The sequence below is a fragment of the Muntiacus reevesi genome, chromosome 5 (assembly GCF_963930625.1).
Source record: "Muntiacus reevesi chromosome 5, mMunRee1.1, whole genome shotgun sequence".
In the NCBI taxonomy this organism is placed as follows: domain Eukaryota; kingdom Metazoa; phylum Chordata; class Mammalia; order Artiodactyla; family Cervidae; genus Muntiacus; species Muntiacus reevesi.
The window spans coordinates 33,246,725-33,264,013 of NC_089253.1; the positions used below are offsets into that span (position 1 = coordinate 33,246,725).

The 17,289-nt window shown below is 43.6% G+C and overlaps 1 protein-coding gene across 4 annotated transcripts in view; it reads left to right on the top strand.

The window, feature by feature from the left end:
* OPCML (opioid binding protein/cell adhesion molecule like) overlaps positions 1–17,289 on the top strand; it is a 495,948-nt gene that overhangs the window by 386,273 nt on the left and 92,386 nt on the right. For all 4 annotated transcript variants that reach the window (XM_065936478.1, XM_065936480.1, XM_065936481.1 and 1 more), the window contains exon 3: positions 14,178–14,303. In XM_065936478.1, coding sequence (XP_065792550.1) covers positions 14,178–14,303 — 126 coding nt within the window. The remainder of the gene's footprint in view (positions 1–14,177; positions 14,304–17,289) is intronic.

Here is a 17,289-nt window from a genome sequence, read left to right on the forward strand (position 1 = left end):
CTGCGGTCCTACTCGCTGACTTCCTCATACTCAGAAATCCAAGCATGTTCTCTCACATTAGAAATCTTGTCTTTTGTGGATCTAGCAGGGAGTTTTATAAGGGGGTATATAAGCTTGTATATGGACTAAGGAAAGCTTCCTTGTTGTACCTGCTGTGAGATATGGATCGAAGTACAATGAATGCTGTGGCCCATACCTGGTCCATAGAGGACACAGTAAAAACTCATGGAGCCTAGAGCTTGTGGAATCCCAGAGAGTCAAGAACATGACTTTTCTCATTTTTATTCTTTTGCCATTGATTAATAAACTTTATTTTATTTCTTAAATCTTTAAACTTTTATTTTAGGCGATTTTTTGGAGTATGGTTGCTCTATAATGTAGCTTTAGCTTCTGCTGCACATCAAAGTGAATCAGCTGTGTGTTTACACATATCCCCTCTGTTTTTGATTTCATTCCCACTTAGGTCACCACAGAGCACTGAGTAAAGTTTCCTATGCTGTCCAGGAGGTTCTCCTTAGTTACCGGTTTAATACATGGTAACACACACACACACACACGCACACACACACACACACACACACGTATATTTATGTATCAATCCCAGTCTCCCCCATCCCATTTCCTCTTTTGCTATCCATACATTTGTTCTCTGTGTCTGTGTCTCTATGTCTGCTTTGCAAATAGGTTCACCTGTCCCATCTTTCTAGATTCTACAGATATGCATTAATATACGATGCTTGTTTTTCTCTTTCTCTGACTTACTTCACTCTGTATGACAGACTCTGGGTCCACCCACGTCTGTACAAATGACCCAGTTTTGTCCCTTTTTATAGCTAATATTCCATCATATATATGTGCCACATCTTCTTTAATGAGAATACCGAAGTAGAGGTACATGCCACAGCAGTTTTCAAAGTATATAATTTTTTATGATTTCTTTTGTTCATGAACACTTAAAGTGTTAGTCTCTCAGTGGTGTCTGACTCTTTGCCATCCCATGGACTGCAGCCCACCAGGCTCTTCTGTCCATGGGATTCTCCAGGCAAGAATACTGGAGTGGGTAGCCATTCCCTTCCCCGGGGCTCTTCCTGACCCAGGGATTGAACCAAGGTCCCCTACATTGCAGGCAGACCCTTTACCATCTGAGCCACCAGGGAAGATCCTTTGTTCATAACTGGATCCTTTTTAGCAAAGTTTTAGCTTTGCCATGTTATAAAATACTGAAACAGGGGTCGTGGAGAGAGAAGGGGGTTGGCATTTCCTTATAAATGCTGAATGAGAAAGAGAAGTTCTTTCCTGTGGCAGCACCCTGCTGTGGGCATTGTTGTGGGCAAGGGCCTGTTCCTTTAAGATTTTCCAAGTCCCACCTTCCTCCCAAGAGGCAAGCTTTCTGTGTCTGATCCCAGCGAATTTCTTCTCCAGTTCTATCTCAGAGCTGGGCACAGGTGACTCCATCTGGAGTACAGGAGTGAGGGGCAATGGTCTCCTCTTGGCAGCACTGAACAGGTCAAGAAGAGAACGGAATAGAGGGAAGGGGAGAGGGAAAAGGGGAGGGAAGGGAAGGAAGTTACAGAGTTGGCAGACAGGAGAATTGCTGGGGAGAATCCAGATGGTTCCTGAAGGACAGTCCATGAGTAAGGCTGTGTGGGAAGTGGTGGAAACTCAGGTGAGTCCATCAAGGCTCCGAGGTTGCCGTGCAGGTGAGCAGAGCACAATAGGGATGCCCGTCCCTACTGACAAGATGCCCATCCTTGTCATCTGGGCATGAGTGGTCCAGAGCAGGGCAGGAGCTAGTAAACGCTCTGGTGCCAAATGAGAGGTGAGCAGGTCAGGAAGGCCCCTGCCAAAGGCTCCAGACCCGGGAGATCGAGTGTTGGGTGGACTCCTGGACAAACTCTCAAGAACATCATGATAGAAGCCCATGTCCATGCCCCTTCCTGCCCCTGTCGCCCCCGCATTCATCATAAGTCCTTCGGGGACAGGGAGAAAGATGAACACACAAAGGTGATGTCAGCGATCATCTGCTGACAGGTTGTTGGGTCAAAGAAACAAACAAAAAATCAGGAAGACCAGGAGCTGATGGAAGAGTTGGAGGGAGTTCACGATACCCTAAATGCATGTGGCCTGGTCCTCAGGTGGGGGGTTCCTCCTCCCTCCTGTCCCTGCCAGGCTGGGCTTTGGTTCAGCAGAAAGAAGGATGCAGACTGGAGCATCGGCGACTCTGCTGAGAGGCTGGAGGGCAGGGCCGGGCATACCCCGAGCAGGATGGTCCCACCTCCTACTCTTTTCTGTGCTGCTATCCTTTGACCCAGGAGCACAGAATGAGGGTCCCAGGGACCTGAGGCAGAGAATGAGAAGCAGTTGGTGATTAGGGCATGCTGGCACATCACCCAGACCACTTCATCTAGTCCTGCTCCCTATTCGTGTGGTTGGCATTACCTGCTGTTCCAGGCCATCGGAGAGGGCGGCTTCACTCCAAACTCCATCAGAGTCCCCTGAAACCCAACAAGCCATGTGTGAACTGCGAGGCCAAGAGCTGGCTGCCATGTTCATGGCTTTCAGAGCCAGTGGACTGGTGCTGCTTCTGGTTGTGGCTTTGCAGGGCTGAGACCTGGGTTCTGAAGTCAGTGGGGACTGGGTGCACATCTCAGCTTCTCCTCTGTCGCTGTGTGACATTCAGCAACTTGTTTAACCTCTCTCTGCCTTTAGTTCTTCACTGTGACACTGTGCAATTGTAAACCTTCCTGGTAAGATTTCCCCAGGATGAAATAAGTGATGTTTGGGGAATTATTTGTATGGCGCCTCCTGACACTCATGAATTTCTTTGAAAAATGAGAGTTGCTGGCAAAAAAAGAAAATCTATCAGCAGAATTAAGAGCCACTGATATTGACATTTATCATGTGACAGGCTCCATGATTAAAGCATTTTATATTCCTTTACCACTTATTCTTCCCAAGGACCCTATGAGTGACCTACATCACCACCCTACTTTGCAATGGGAACCAGGAGTTAGAGACATTTTGTGACTCTTTCAATGTCATGCTATGAATAGGAGGGATTGTAACAAAAGATGACTGTGACCAAGTAAAGAGAAGGAGAGAGGTCTGAGACCAGGGCCTGGGGGTCCTGGAGTGGGAGAGACTTGGGTGAAGAGAGGTCTTGGACTTGCCCGCCACCTCACAACACAAGCTTGACAGAATTGGGACTAGGACACAAGTGTTTCCTTGGCTGTAAAATGAGGAGGTTGAGCTAGATGATCCCTAAGGTCCGTTTTTGACTTGAAAATTGTATGATGTAAATTAAACCCTGAGATTCTGAGCGTGTGTGTGGCAAGCAGAGCCCTCAGGGGGAGGTGGCGAGTCAGAGAGGACAGGACAAAAGAAGACTCCGGAGGGAGGCATCTCCTGCCCCAGAAAGACCGACGGAGGAGAAAGACTCTGACAGCATGGAGGTTCTCTGATCCTGGTCAGTTGCTTGAATTGTGCAAATTAAAAATAGGAAACGTGTGTCTGTGTCTATAAATAGGTTCTGTAAGAGAGTGGAGACAATCATCACAAGTGGCCTCAACGGAGCTTGGAGGGTTGGGGATGTTCTGGTCCCTGGAGTATATTCATGTGTAATTCATAACCATTTGTTCTCCTTCCCTACATTCTGCGAATCCAAATAGAGCCAAGAATAGAAATGCAGTCAGAGCCCCCCAAGTCTAATCTTAGCCGGGATAGTATAAAACCACATCACACTGGGGCACAAAGGGAGTTCAGCTCACAGTCAGAGTCTAGAACTGCATCAGCTGGTCCTGTCTCTTAAGGATTGGGGTGTGACCACACGCAGTCCGGCCCTGTTCCAATTCCCTGGCTGCCCCCTGGGTCCTGACAGCTGTGTTTTCTAGAAGCCCCTCTGTGCTGTCATTAAATCCAGCACACATGGATTGAGCACCTACTGGATACCAAACATGGAGAGGTGCTCGGGATGCTGAGATAACAAATAGCTGTTCTTGTTTGTGAAGATTCTTCTCTTCTCTCTCCCCCAGGGGGTGGGAGAGACATAGGCAACAGGGCCCTGTGAGAAGGGCTTTAACTCGTCACACAGATCCTCACCCTCCCCAAACTTCGCTTGTTCTACCTCTGACTGTCTCTCACATCTCCCTCTCTGCCCATCTTCCCTTCTATAGCACACTTGTCCAAGGTATCACCACCTCCCTGCTTGGCAACAGCTGAGCTAGTTTTCCTGTTCCCACTTCTGCCCTCTTCCCAGTGTTATCTGTCCTACTGCAAACACTCATCACCACCATCATTGTCATCACACCACCACCACCATCATGATCACCATCTTCACCGCCACCATCACCATGCTCACCACCTCCATTGTTATCATCATCTGTTATCATCATCTTCACCACCATCATCATCACCACTGTCATCATCACCATTATCATCTCCCCATCCCCATCACCATCATCATCACCATTGTCATCACCATCACCACCACCACCATCCTGATCACAATCTTCACCACCACCATCACCATGCTCACCACCTCCATTGTTATCATCATCGTCACCACCATCATCATCACCACTGTCATCATCACCTTTATCATCTCCCCATCCCCATCACCACCATCATCATCACCATTGTCTTCACCATCACCACCACCACCATCCTGATCACCATCTTCACCACTACCATCACCATGCTCACCACCTCCATTGTTATCATCATCATCACCACCATCATCATCACCACTGTCATCATCACCATTATCATCTACCCATCCCCATCACCACCATCATCATCACCACCACCACCATCCTGATCACCATCTTCACCACCACCATCATCACCACAACCATTGTCATCTAATCATCACCACCACCATCGCCATCATCACCCTTGTCATCATCATCACCACCACCATCATTACCACCACCACCACCACCATCACCACAACCATTGTGATCTTATCATCACCACCATCATCACCATCATCATCACCACTGTCATCATCACCATTATCATCTCCCCATCACCATCACCACCATCACCATTGTCATCACCACCACCACCACCATCCTGATCACCATCTTCACCACCACCATCATCACCACAACCATTGTCATCTCATCACCGCCACCACCATCGCCATCATCACCCTTGTCATCATCACCACCACCGCCATCATTACCACCATCACCATCATTACCACCACCATCACCACAACCATTGTGATCTCATCATCACCACCATCATCACCATCATCATCACCACTGTCATCATCACCATTATCATCTCCCCATCACCATCACCACCATCATCGTCACCTCACCATTGTTATCATCACCACCACCACCATCATGATCACCATCTTCACCACCACCACCACCATCACCACAACCATTGTCATCTCATCATCACCACCATCATCACCATCATCACCCTCATCATCATCACCACCACCACCATCATCACTATCATCACCACCACCATCATCATCATCATCCCACATTTTAAAGCCCCCCTGTTTCTCTTGTAAAAGGATAAAATTCTTAGCATTTCCTCCACAAACCCATGAGTTCTGGCTTCTGCCTGTCCAGCCTCATTTTGTATGGCTTTTCTCTTTTCCCTTTATCCACAGCCCCCCGAGCTCACCCTGCTTCCTGTCTGTATGTAATCCTTACATATGCTGATCCTTCTGCCCAGGTCTGCTCAGAACAAATCTCTCACGTAGACCCACTGGCCAGGAAGGACCCCCGTCATGGGCCCTCCTGGTGTCTGGCACACCCACAGCATCATCTCGTGTTAACTCCCATGATCGTGTGTCAGTACTGGTGTTCTCCTGTGGATGCCAAGCTCTACAGCTGACATGAGATCAGGACTTGTCCTCTCTTCTGTCTCTAAAGTAATCCTAGGACATGATACACACTCGTGTAAATTTAAGAATGAACATATTACGTCATTATGCACAGGAAGTCATAGAGCACCTCCCGCTACTCACCCTTGGGATGGGGAGTGGTGATGGGGGAGGGTGCTGCATCTCAGCATCAGTTTGTAGGTGTGAGTAGGACTTGAACAGACAGATGAGTGAGAAGGGGGCCCACGCACAGACAACGCCGTGCGGGTAACAGTGTGGGACGATGCGTGAGCATGGGGTACATTGAGCACTGCAGGGAGGCTGACTTGGCTGGGGCACACACGGCTAGCTGTCTTGAAATAGGAGGGGAGACAGTGGGCAAGCAACGAATACTGGAGAGTTGAGCACAGGCATGGAACTATTATAAAGGAAGAAAGCACTTCCTGAGAATCCTGTGTGCAGGGTTGCCCCCTCTCCTTAGCGCAAGAATGTCTGGTTCTACCTCTCAAGAGCTGACACTTGTTTTTGCTGTTGTTGTTGTTGTTGTTGTTTAAACAGGGTCTTTATAGGGATGCAATTCACTCACTGGAAAATTCATCCTTTTGAAGAGTAGAATCCAGTCACTTTTAGTATATGCACAAGATTGCAGACCAATCACTACTGTCAATTCTAGAGCATCACCCCCGAAAGAAACACAAGCCCATGAGTGGCCTCTCCTAATTGCCCTCTCCCCAGCCCGTGGCAACTCATGTACTTTCTATCTCTATGGATTGGCCCATTTTGAAACTTTCGTATAAATAGAGATCATGTAACACGTTGCCTTTGTGTTTGGCTTCTTCCATGTAACAGTGTTTCCAAGGCTCACACATGTTAAAGCATCAGAACTTTGTTTCTCTTCATCGATGCATTGTACTCTACTGTACAGATGTGCTATATCTTGTTGATCCATTCAGCTGTGGATGAAAGTCTGGGTTGTGTCCAATTTTTGTCCACCATGAATAATGCTGTTATGAGCATTTTTGTTGTGTAGACCTGTTTTCATTCCTCCTGAGTATATACCTAGGAGTTGAATTGGGAAATCACAGGGTACCTCTATCTTTCATCTTCTGAGAAACTGCCAGGCTGTCAGGTGGCTGTACCATTTTACAATTCCACTAGCAATGCGGGAGGGTTCCAATTTCTCTGCATCCTCACCAACTCTTGTTATTATCTGTCTTTTTGATTATAGCCATTTTAGTGGATGTGAAGCGGAAACTCATTGTGGTTTTGATTTGCATTTTCTTAATGAATAATGATGCTAAACATCTTTTCATGTGTATACTGGCTATTTGTGTATCTTCACTGAATAAAGTCTATTCAAATCCCTTTGTCTACATTTTAATTGGGTTGTTTGTATTTTTTGTTGAGTTGCATGTGCTTTTATATATTTTAGATACTAGTTCCTTATCAAATATATTATTTATAAAAATTTTCTCCCATTCTGTGGGAATTTTTTCACTTTTTTGCTAGCATCCTTTGAAGCACACACTTTGCCTCAAATTGAACACAATTAAAAGCTTTTAAAATTTCAGTGATGTACAGTTTACCTATTTCTTTTCTTCTGTTGCTTGTGCCTTTGGTGTCTGTATGTAATACCTAAGAAATCACTGCCTGATCCAAGATCACAAAGATTCACACCTTTGCTTTCTTCTAGGAATTAGTTCTTAAATTTATGTTTGTGATGCATTTTGAGTTAATTTTGTCTATGATGTGATGTGAGGGTCCAACTTCATTGTTTTTCCTGTGGCTGTCCAGTTGCTCCAGCACAATTTGTTGAAAAGACTATTCTTTCTTCATTGAACTGTCTTGACAACCTATTGAAAATCAATTGACCATAAATATATGGGTATATTTCTGGACACAGAATTCTTTTCCACTAATGTAGACATCTACCCTTATGCTGATTTTTAAATAGGGAGACTTTACTAAGGATATGTTGAGGATTGAAGGAAATGGTGTATAAGAGCACTTAATACCAGGCTCAAATGAATAAACACTAGATATTTTATTACCACTCCTGGTGGTGGTGTCACTTTGTACCCCAGAGTAGCCACCTTGAACTTGCACTGTTATTAGAAGATAATTAACTCAGAGAATTTAGACTAGAATGGACCCAAGAATTCACAATCTAACTTCTTCACTCAAAACTAATCAAATAAATAAGAGACCACCACCACATACATACAACACACACATGCACACAGAAACACACATCACACACACACACACCTTAAGCCAAAACTATTAACTGATTTACAAAAAATCACAGTTATGGAGAAGACAACATTAGAGCCTACATCTCCTGACAGTTGGTGTAACGCTCTTTGCACCATATCATACTATTTAGTATAGAAAATACAGCATGACCAAGCCTAGCATGCTTGCTATAATTCCCAAATTAGTCTTAACTCTAGTTTATGAAATTATCTTCTTTGTTAAAACACAAAATAAAAGATAATCCTTGAAGAATAAAACAATGAGACTTTAAAAGTCTATTATTTTTATAAACTAGCCTTGAGGTTTAAAAATGTACTAGAATGCAGTTCATATTTATATTTGTTTTCCTTGGTCTCTTAATATTTTGTTATTCTCTGGGGGTGATGAAAATATAATAATAATGTAAAAACAAAAATAATAAGTATTTAAGTCTCTTTATAATCATTATCTCTAATCTTTTCTCCATATTCCTGTGTGGCAAATATTTTTATCCCCATTTTATGGTTGAGGAAGCTTATACTTAAAGGGCTTAATCACACAAAAAGTAGTTGGAAAGAAGTGATATTCAGGGACTTCCCTGGTGGTCCAGAGGTTAAGAGTCCGTCCTCCCAATGCTGGGAGCCTGGGTTCGATCCCTGGTCAGAGAACTAGATCCCCCAAGCTGCAACTAAGACCCTGGGCAGTCAATAAGGAAGTGGTATCTAGACTTCAGCCTCTATGACTCCAAATTATAAGATTCTCTTTTTTCATTTGTTTTGACTGTGCCATTCAGTCTTAAAACACTTAAAACAGGGAAGAGTTTTAACAGGTGGAATTACTGCCCTGGAAAGAGGGAGGTGCAGTGCTGAAACTCCTTCTAGAAATAGAAGCAGATGCCCCCGGAAAGAAAATAGATATGGAAGAGCCAGGCCATTTCTTTATATAAATGTGCAGTTTGCCCTAGACATTCAGGTTCAGTAGCTCAAATGAAGAGGCAGAGATGAATGATTATTTATCAAGTATTTCCTTTTTATTCTGGAAACATTTATCATGAAATTGTCCCTGCTATTCAAGGCAAACTTCATTTATATGTCTTGACTTAAAATGGAAGGAATCGAGATTGAGAGAATGAATAGTTAGGCCCAGATTAAGCCATTTTTCTGGAGAAGGGACTGGCAACCCTCTCCAGTATTCTTGCCATGAACAGAGGAGCCTGATGAGCTATAGTCCACGGGGACACAAAGAGTCAGGTATGACTTAGTGACTAAACCACCACCACCACCAAGCTATTTATGAGATTCTAAGTGGCATGTGTAGTTTTAACAACCATATATAAATATGAACAAAAGCAGCTAACATTTATTAAGCTCTTGCTTATTTCCAGACACTGTACTAGCATGCTATACAGATTTACACTTAGTTCTTATAACTGCTGCTGCTGCTGCTGCTAAGTCCCTTCCGTCGTGTCCGACTCTGTGCAACCCCATAGACGGCAGCCCACCAGGCTCCCTCATCCCTGGGGTTCTCTAGGCAAGAACACTGGAGTGGGTTGCCATTTCCTTCTCCAATGCATAAAAGTGAAAAGTGAAAGTGAAGTCACACAGTCGTGTCTGACTCTTTGCAACCTCATGGACTGCAGCCCACCAGGCTCCTCCGTCCATGGGATTTTCCAGGCAAGAGTACTGGAGTGGGTTGCCATTTCCTTCTCTGTTCTTATAACTAAGAGAGATCAATTCTTTCATCTTCATTATTCAGATGGAGAAGCAGGGCTCAGAGGGGTTAAGCCCAATGTTACACAAGTTTACCAACTCCAGAACCTTAGCTATGGTGCACAGCCTCTCACACACAGTTTCAGCCTTGTCATATCACCTCTGTGTAGGGTGGGGCAAGTATATCCAGAGTTCAGTCCCCAGTTACCTTTGCACAAAGAAATGGTTCTCCTTTAGAAAAGCTTTTTTATCTCAGAGCTTGAAATTGTTTGCATCACAGATTGGGTTGAAAATGAACCAAAGGCAGCAATAGAGGGTGGATAAATATTTTGAGTTTGGACTGGACAGCTTTTGAAAATGATGCCATGGATGCATATATAATGATTCACAAAGGAAACTGTGATCTATGTTAAGAAAACACATTACAACTGAAAGAAAAAAGAATAAGGTAGAGAGTATTTCAGGGAGGGGAAAGGGCAGATGTCAAGGGTCTAGGGTGGAGAACCCTTGGCAGATTCAAGATACTTTAAAAAACTACACGCTTATGTGCTACATTTGGGGGAATGACACTACTCCATGTCAGGCTTGTTATTATACAATAGGAACACAAGGATGAATATAGCAGATTCTGTTCATGGACGGGGCTTAGTGGTAAAGATAAATGATATGCTAAAGATATAAACAAGAATGCCTTGAGGACAGAAGAAGCAGTGAAAGCAGCATAAAGGAGCTCATATTCAAGTTGAGTGTAGAAGGTGAGCAGTCTGATAAAACTGTGTTTGTCTGTTTCTCTGTAGGGGTGTGTGTGTGTATATATATATACATGTATATATATATGCATATAACAGAGAGATGATATTTTATCTATGTCTATATCTACATCTGTATCTGTACAGGTGTCTATACGTCTGTATCTATCTATCTAATATCAATCCACCCATCCATCCATCCATCTAAAATGACCACAATCTGAAGTCCTTGTCGCTGTGCAGTGATGCATCTGCCCAGCCGTGTGCGGACACACTGTGACCCACCACCGCCCAGGAGAAGATAACCAGGTGCACACAAGACCCGCAGGGAGGGTCCCCAGTGTCTGCAGATGTGACGGGAAACACACTGAGCTATTTGTCATCCTTTAATTAGACTCATGTGGGTCCTGCCATTTTCTTTGGGTCATTTCAGCATTTCTAGTGAGATTGTCATACATTTTTGTGTTTATCTGTATATTCATAATCTCTAACGATAGATAGATGGATGATAGAGAGACTCATATACCACAGATACGTGTTTGAAAATTGAATGAAGCTCTCTTGTCAATATAGGTAGAAGCACTTAAAGTCATTTCCAAGTGTTCCTTTTTTTTTTTTTTTAATAAGTTATGATGGAAACGGAGGAGGACCATAATAGTATTGCCAAATTTAATTCAGACGGAAAATAAAATGAGAAGTGTTGAGCACCCCCCTTGGCTAGCTTGGCGCTGGTAAGACCAGGATGACCGAGCGGCCCCACACTCCCTAGCAGGTGCTTCACTGGGGAAACCAACTGACCAGGAGGTGGTTTCACTCACAGTGGACATCGCCATGAAGGAAGAGTCGGTGGGAGGGCCTTCAAAGCAGAGGAAACAGAGAATGCAAATATAAATATTGTGTTTGGGGCACTGATAGGAGATTAAAGAAGGAGGCAACACAATATAATGGAAGGAATTCTGTCATTTATTGACCACATAATTTTTGGCAATTTGCTTAACCCTCCCCATGCCTCAATTTCTTCATTTTTAATAGTGAGAGTACTTGTTCTGTTTATCTCATAGTTTGAGGAAAAGTCATGAGATAACGCATATGTAAGCTATTTGAAAACAAATCATCTGTTAATAAGCAATACCAACTATTGTAGTGGCTTAGTTGTCAGTTGTGTCTGACTCTTTGCAACCTCATAGACTGTAGCCCACCAGGCTCCTCTATCCGTGGGATTTCCAAGGCAAGAGTAGTGGAGTGGGTTGCCATTTCCTTCTCCAGGGGATCTTCCCAACCCAGGGATCAAACCCACATCTACTGCAGTACAGGTGGATTCTTTACCGCTGAGCCACCTGGGAAGCCCTAATACCTACTATTACCTATTATGTTTTAATAATGATGCCATGATTGAAAACAGAAAAAGCTTTCCTTTCTCCCACTTTACTTTCTGGGTTTCCTGTCTTGCTGGCAACCCTCACCCTTCACACTGTCCTTACCTTTCCTCCTTTGTGGAAAGTGACAGAGGACAGTGTGGGCCTGCAGAGGGTGTAGGGGGATTGGTGAAACATTGGGGTCAACCTCCAGGATCCCACTCCAGGAAGCTCCCTGTCAGGGACACTTTCCATGCATTTGGGAAAAGAGGATATCCCCCACATATCTGTAAAATTTTACAAATATCTCCTAACCCAGGACCTTTTAAATTACCAGACAAACACATATGGAACTAGTAGCTCTGAGCTGGGGGCTGTACTGAGCGAACCATCCCTGGACATCACAGCTTCAGAGTCCTAAATCATCCTCCATTGATCAGCTATGCCCCCCACCCTCCCGTCTCAGCTGTGTCCACCTTACAATAAGTGAGACGCTTGGGTCTCGACAAAGAGAGCTTCAGACAGCCTAACCCATCCAGATAAGCTGACCTTATTCTGAGAATATTCTAGAAGGTGCACTGAAGTTGTTGCTTTATAAAAAGGAGAAAAAAGTATTGATATTTCTAAGCCAGGAATGATTTTTTAACAAGCTGAAAAATACTGAAAAACAAGTAGTATGGTTTTCTCAAGAGAGTGCAGTGTAGTTAGAGAGTACACTATCCTTTCCCAGTGTGTGTTTTGGTAAAATATGTGCAATGAAATTTCAGACCAATTCCTAATGCAGAAATAATCCAAAACGTGGCAGATTTATAAGCCAGGTACATTTTATTTATTTGCTAACGTGGATTCCCTTATGATGGCAAATGTTCTCCATGTTACTTATGGCTTCTCCTTGAAAAAGACTTACCTCCATGGTCTCAGCAGCATAAAACTCCAGGCTGCAGAGTTTTCTGGATCAAGGATCAGCTGTAACTCTCTTCCACCAACTGACCCAGGTGGTTTGGAATCTCCTAGGACTCTACCTGTTTTCTAATTTATAATTAAACTGGCAGTTGGAATAAATCAGCATACCTATAAGCTTGGAGCGCCTCTCTCTGCCGACCTTTCTTTTATTTTGAGAATCTGAAAGAAAATTGAGAAGAAAGCTTTCAGTATCAGAAATCCTCCATTAGAAGCTTTGCCCCACCCCTCTTAGTTTTCAGATTTGTTCAATGGGTTTTTGGATCTTTCTTTCAAAGAGGAATTAAGCAGGTGCCCACATCAGCCTTGTGCCAGACACTGCGGAAAAGAGGTGGATGTCATTCCATCCTTATCTTCCAGCACCTCACTCTCTAGGTAAAGAGACAGGCATAGACATGGGTGGGGTGGGGGTGGAGAAGGAAAGAGTTGGATGAATTGGAAGATGAAGACTGACATGAATGCACGACTGTGTGTAAAACAGAGAGCTAGCAGGAAGCTGATGTATATAGCCCGGGGAGTTGAGCTCAGCTCTGTGATGACCCACAGGGGTGGGGTGGGGGAGGGGGTGGCAGGGAGACTCAAGAGGGAGGGGAAATATACACATGACCGATTCACATTGTTGTAGAGCAGAAAGTAACACAACATTGTAAAGCAATTACACTTCCATTAAAAATGTGTTTACATATATTTTAAAAAATAAACAGAATAAAAGAGAGTGAGACAGGTGTAAAATAATCAGCTGTAAGGACAACACATCCAGTTCCTTTGCTAGGGGAGGTGGGGGATCCTCTTTCCAGGATTTGGGAAGAGGTGAGGGAAAACTGCAAAGGGGAAGTGACTTTTGATGTCCCTTGAAAGATGAGCTGTGTGTTTTCAGACAGGAAGAGAAGAGGAAAAGGGAAGGGGCGAGTACAGAGGGAAGTGTGATGAGATTGTTGCACGCAGGTGGAGAGGAACTCTTAAAAGCACTTTGCATTTTCCCTTTGGTTCTACTTTTCCATCCACCGTCAGTAATGCCTGTCTCTTCAGTTACTGCTTCCCCAGAACATCACCCTCGTGCACACACACACACACACACACTTGCCTCCTGCTATGACCAGACCTTATATAGAACTGTTTCCAGGAGTGTCCTATACATGTTGTGTTAATGGTCACATTCCTCGCTGAATCAAGCGTAATAAACTGAAATAAACTGAAATTATGATTGAGAAGAATATCCATCGTCAAAACATGGTATTTGAATACTTGTGAGGCTGATGCCTCCTCTTCTGCAGAGAATCCTTCTCATACGTGTTTCTTCTCCTCTGTCCCTTTCCAGTCCCTCCGCAGATCATGAACATCTCCTCAGATGTCACCGTGAACGAGGGGAGCAGCGTGACCCTGCTGTGTCTTGCTATCGGCAGACCGGAGCCAACGGTGACGTGGAGACACCTGTCAGTCAAGGGTAAGGCATTTCCCTGGAGGAAGTTTTCAGAGTTGGTAGAGTGAAGCCTTGCTTCTAATGCACAACAGGACTTGAGGAGTCAGAAAACAATGCTGTATTTGTAGCGTCGTGATGGAAAAGCAAACAGACCGCGTGCATCTGTCACTGGAATTCTGAAGGATTTATAGAGAACATTTACTGAATCATTTCCTCAGGCCCTTTCATGACCTTCCTTAGAAGCTTTTTGTTTTCCCAACTATGAAGGGCAGAGGTACCATGAGAGTAACTTACGACAGAGACACTAATATCTCAAGGTGGAGATGCATGCATCAGAGGGTGGCCTGTCCTTTCTTGAAGTAGAGTGCCAGAAAGCTAGAAAGTGCACTGAAAATATTGGTGTTTTTGTACATCCAGGAGAGAGAAGATCTCCTCCTCAGTGTTTTCAGAACATTTACCCAGAGTGGTAGAAAGGTGATAAGGAGGGTTAAGTACTTTTGTGCCTACTGTGCTGGGAACTCGGTGATTGGTATTAAGACTTGAGCTGTGGTCATCGCCAACTTAATAGGGAGGGAACCTGAAGAACAGCGGATCTTATCCTCTTGGAAATAAAACTTACTCTGAGGTGAACTTGAAGAGATGGGCAAAGAGCCACTTGGTGTATTTACCCTGTTAACAGAAACTATGATAAATTCTATAAATTATATAAGAAACAAGTGCTCTCTCAGGCATTAGAAAATCTAAACGTGAAACCCAGTGAAAAGGAAAATGTGTGGAGTGTGCCTGTGTGTGATATAAAAATAATATAAATCTAGAGGAAAACCTAAGAATAAATCTTGGGAATGTTGAACTAGACAAGGACTTGCTAGGTCACTAAAAGCTCTAAGCGTAAGAGAAAAATGATAAATGTGTTTTGTATTATTTTTCTGTGGTTCCCATAACAAAGTACTGCAGACCTCACGGCTTAAACAACGGAAATGTATTTCCTTGTAGTTCTGGGGGCGGGATGCCTGTGATCAGGGTGTAGGCAGGGTTGTCCCTTTTGAGACCTGGGAGGGGAGGTCTGTCTATGCCTCTCCTTGAGCTTCTAGTCCTTTTCCAGCATCTTGGGTGTTTCCCGGCTTGTAGGTGCATCACCATCCCTGCTGGCATTCTCACATGGCCATCTTCCTGTGTGCATCTTCCTGGGTCAGATTTCCCCCTGTTATAGGAACATCAAACATACTGGATTGGGGTTGTTCTTGTATGACCTCATACAATCTTAATTGGGCTTTCATGGTGGATCAGAAGTAAACGATCCACCTGCAATGCAGGAGACGTGGGTTTGATCCTTGGGTTGGGAAGATCCCCTGGAGGAGGGAATGGCAACCTACTCCATCCAGTGTTATTGCTTGGAGAATCCCACAGAAGGAAAAGGCTGTGGGTTTGCAAACAGTTGGACATGATTGAGTGACTGAACAATAAATTATCTTAATTACCTCTGTAAATTCCCTATTTCCAAATAAGGTCACTTTCTAAAGCATTGGGACTAGGTATTGTGTTTTTGTTTTTTCGTGGGAGTGGGGATGAAATTCAGCTCATAACTGGGTTCATCAAATTCAAAAGCACCATTTTGTAAACAAAAAGATAAGTCAAAGACTAGGTGGAAACCTTTGCCATACACATACCTGACAAAGATTTTACATCTACACTATGTGAAGAATTCTGATAATGCTAACAACTTACCTTGAAGTGAACAAAACATTGAGACAGACAATTCACAAAAGAAGATACATGAATGGAATAAGCCCATGAAAATATGCTAAATGTATGTGTCTTAGAAATTAAAATTAAACCATAATGGAACTGCACTACACCAATACTATAATGACAAAAATTAAAAAGACTGACCATATCAAGTGTTGGTGGGGTTGTAGGGCAACTGAACTCTTATACATTGACTTGGGGACTGTGAAATGGTATTGCTACCTAACTCAGGTTTGGCTGCTCACCTCCAAAAGCCAGTAATTTGAGAGGCAAGCATCAGTAGAAAGGAAAGGTGCTTTAATCAGAAAAGCCAGCCAGCTGGGGAAATGTTGGGCTCATGTCCAGAGACCAACTCTTAGGGTTCTGTGGGCTAGGAGAGTTTTTAAAGGGAAGAAGGGGGAAGAATCAGTGAGTCTTCAAGGTGGAAGTCTGGGTTCTACATCTCCATTGCGTATGGACTGGCTGACTCTCTCTTCATTTGTCTTGCCCCGGAGTGATCTGCCTGCAGGATTGCTTGATGGCGGAAGGGAGGGGTCTTAGAGGCAGAGAGCTGGTCTTACTTTTTTTTATCTAGGAAAGGAATCAGCAGGTTAGAGGAGGCATGGTTTACATTCAGGAGAGCACAGGTCCTGAGTTAGGTTAAACTGCCTGATGATCTCATTCCTATAATTAGGTTCTTTTAAGGTTATAAGAAACAAAAATGGGCAAACACAACAGCTGCATTCTCCATAGTATCAACGCTATGGAAAACAGTTTGCACCTTGCTATAAAGTTAAACACACACTTAGCATATGACCCAGCAATTCCACTTCTAGGAATTCACCAAAGATAAATGAAAACCTATGCCCACAGATATGCATTGTACACAAATGTTCATAGCAGCTTTATTTGTAATAGCCTCAAACTAGAAGCCAGAACCCTCAACAGGTAAAATAGCTAAATCGTAGTAAATTTAAGCAGCAGATGGCTTCTCAGCAATTAAAAGGAACAAACCGTTGATACATGTAAGAAAATGGATGAGTCTCAAAAGCATTATGCTAAAGAAAAGAAGCAAAAACTTAGACACAGATGTCATTCATATGAAATTCTATAACAGGCAAAGATTAATCTAGAGTGACTGAAATCAAGTCAATGGTTATGTAGGGTAGGGGTTTTGGATAATTATCTACAAAGGAGTACAAGGGGCTTTTTGGGGGGTGATGGAAATCTTGAGCAGGATGGTTGTTATATTGCTGCTTAAATTAGTGAAAATTAATCAACGCTA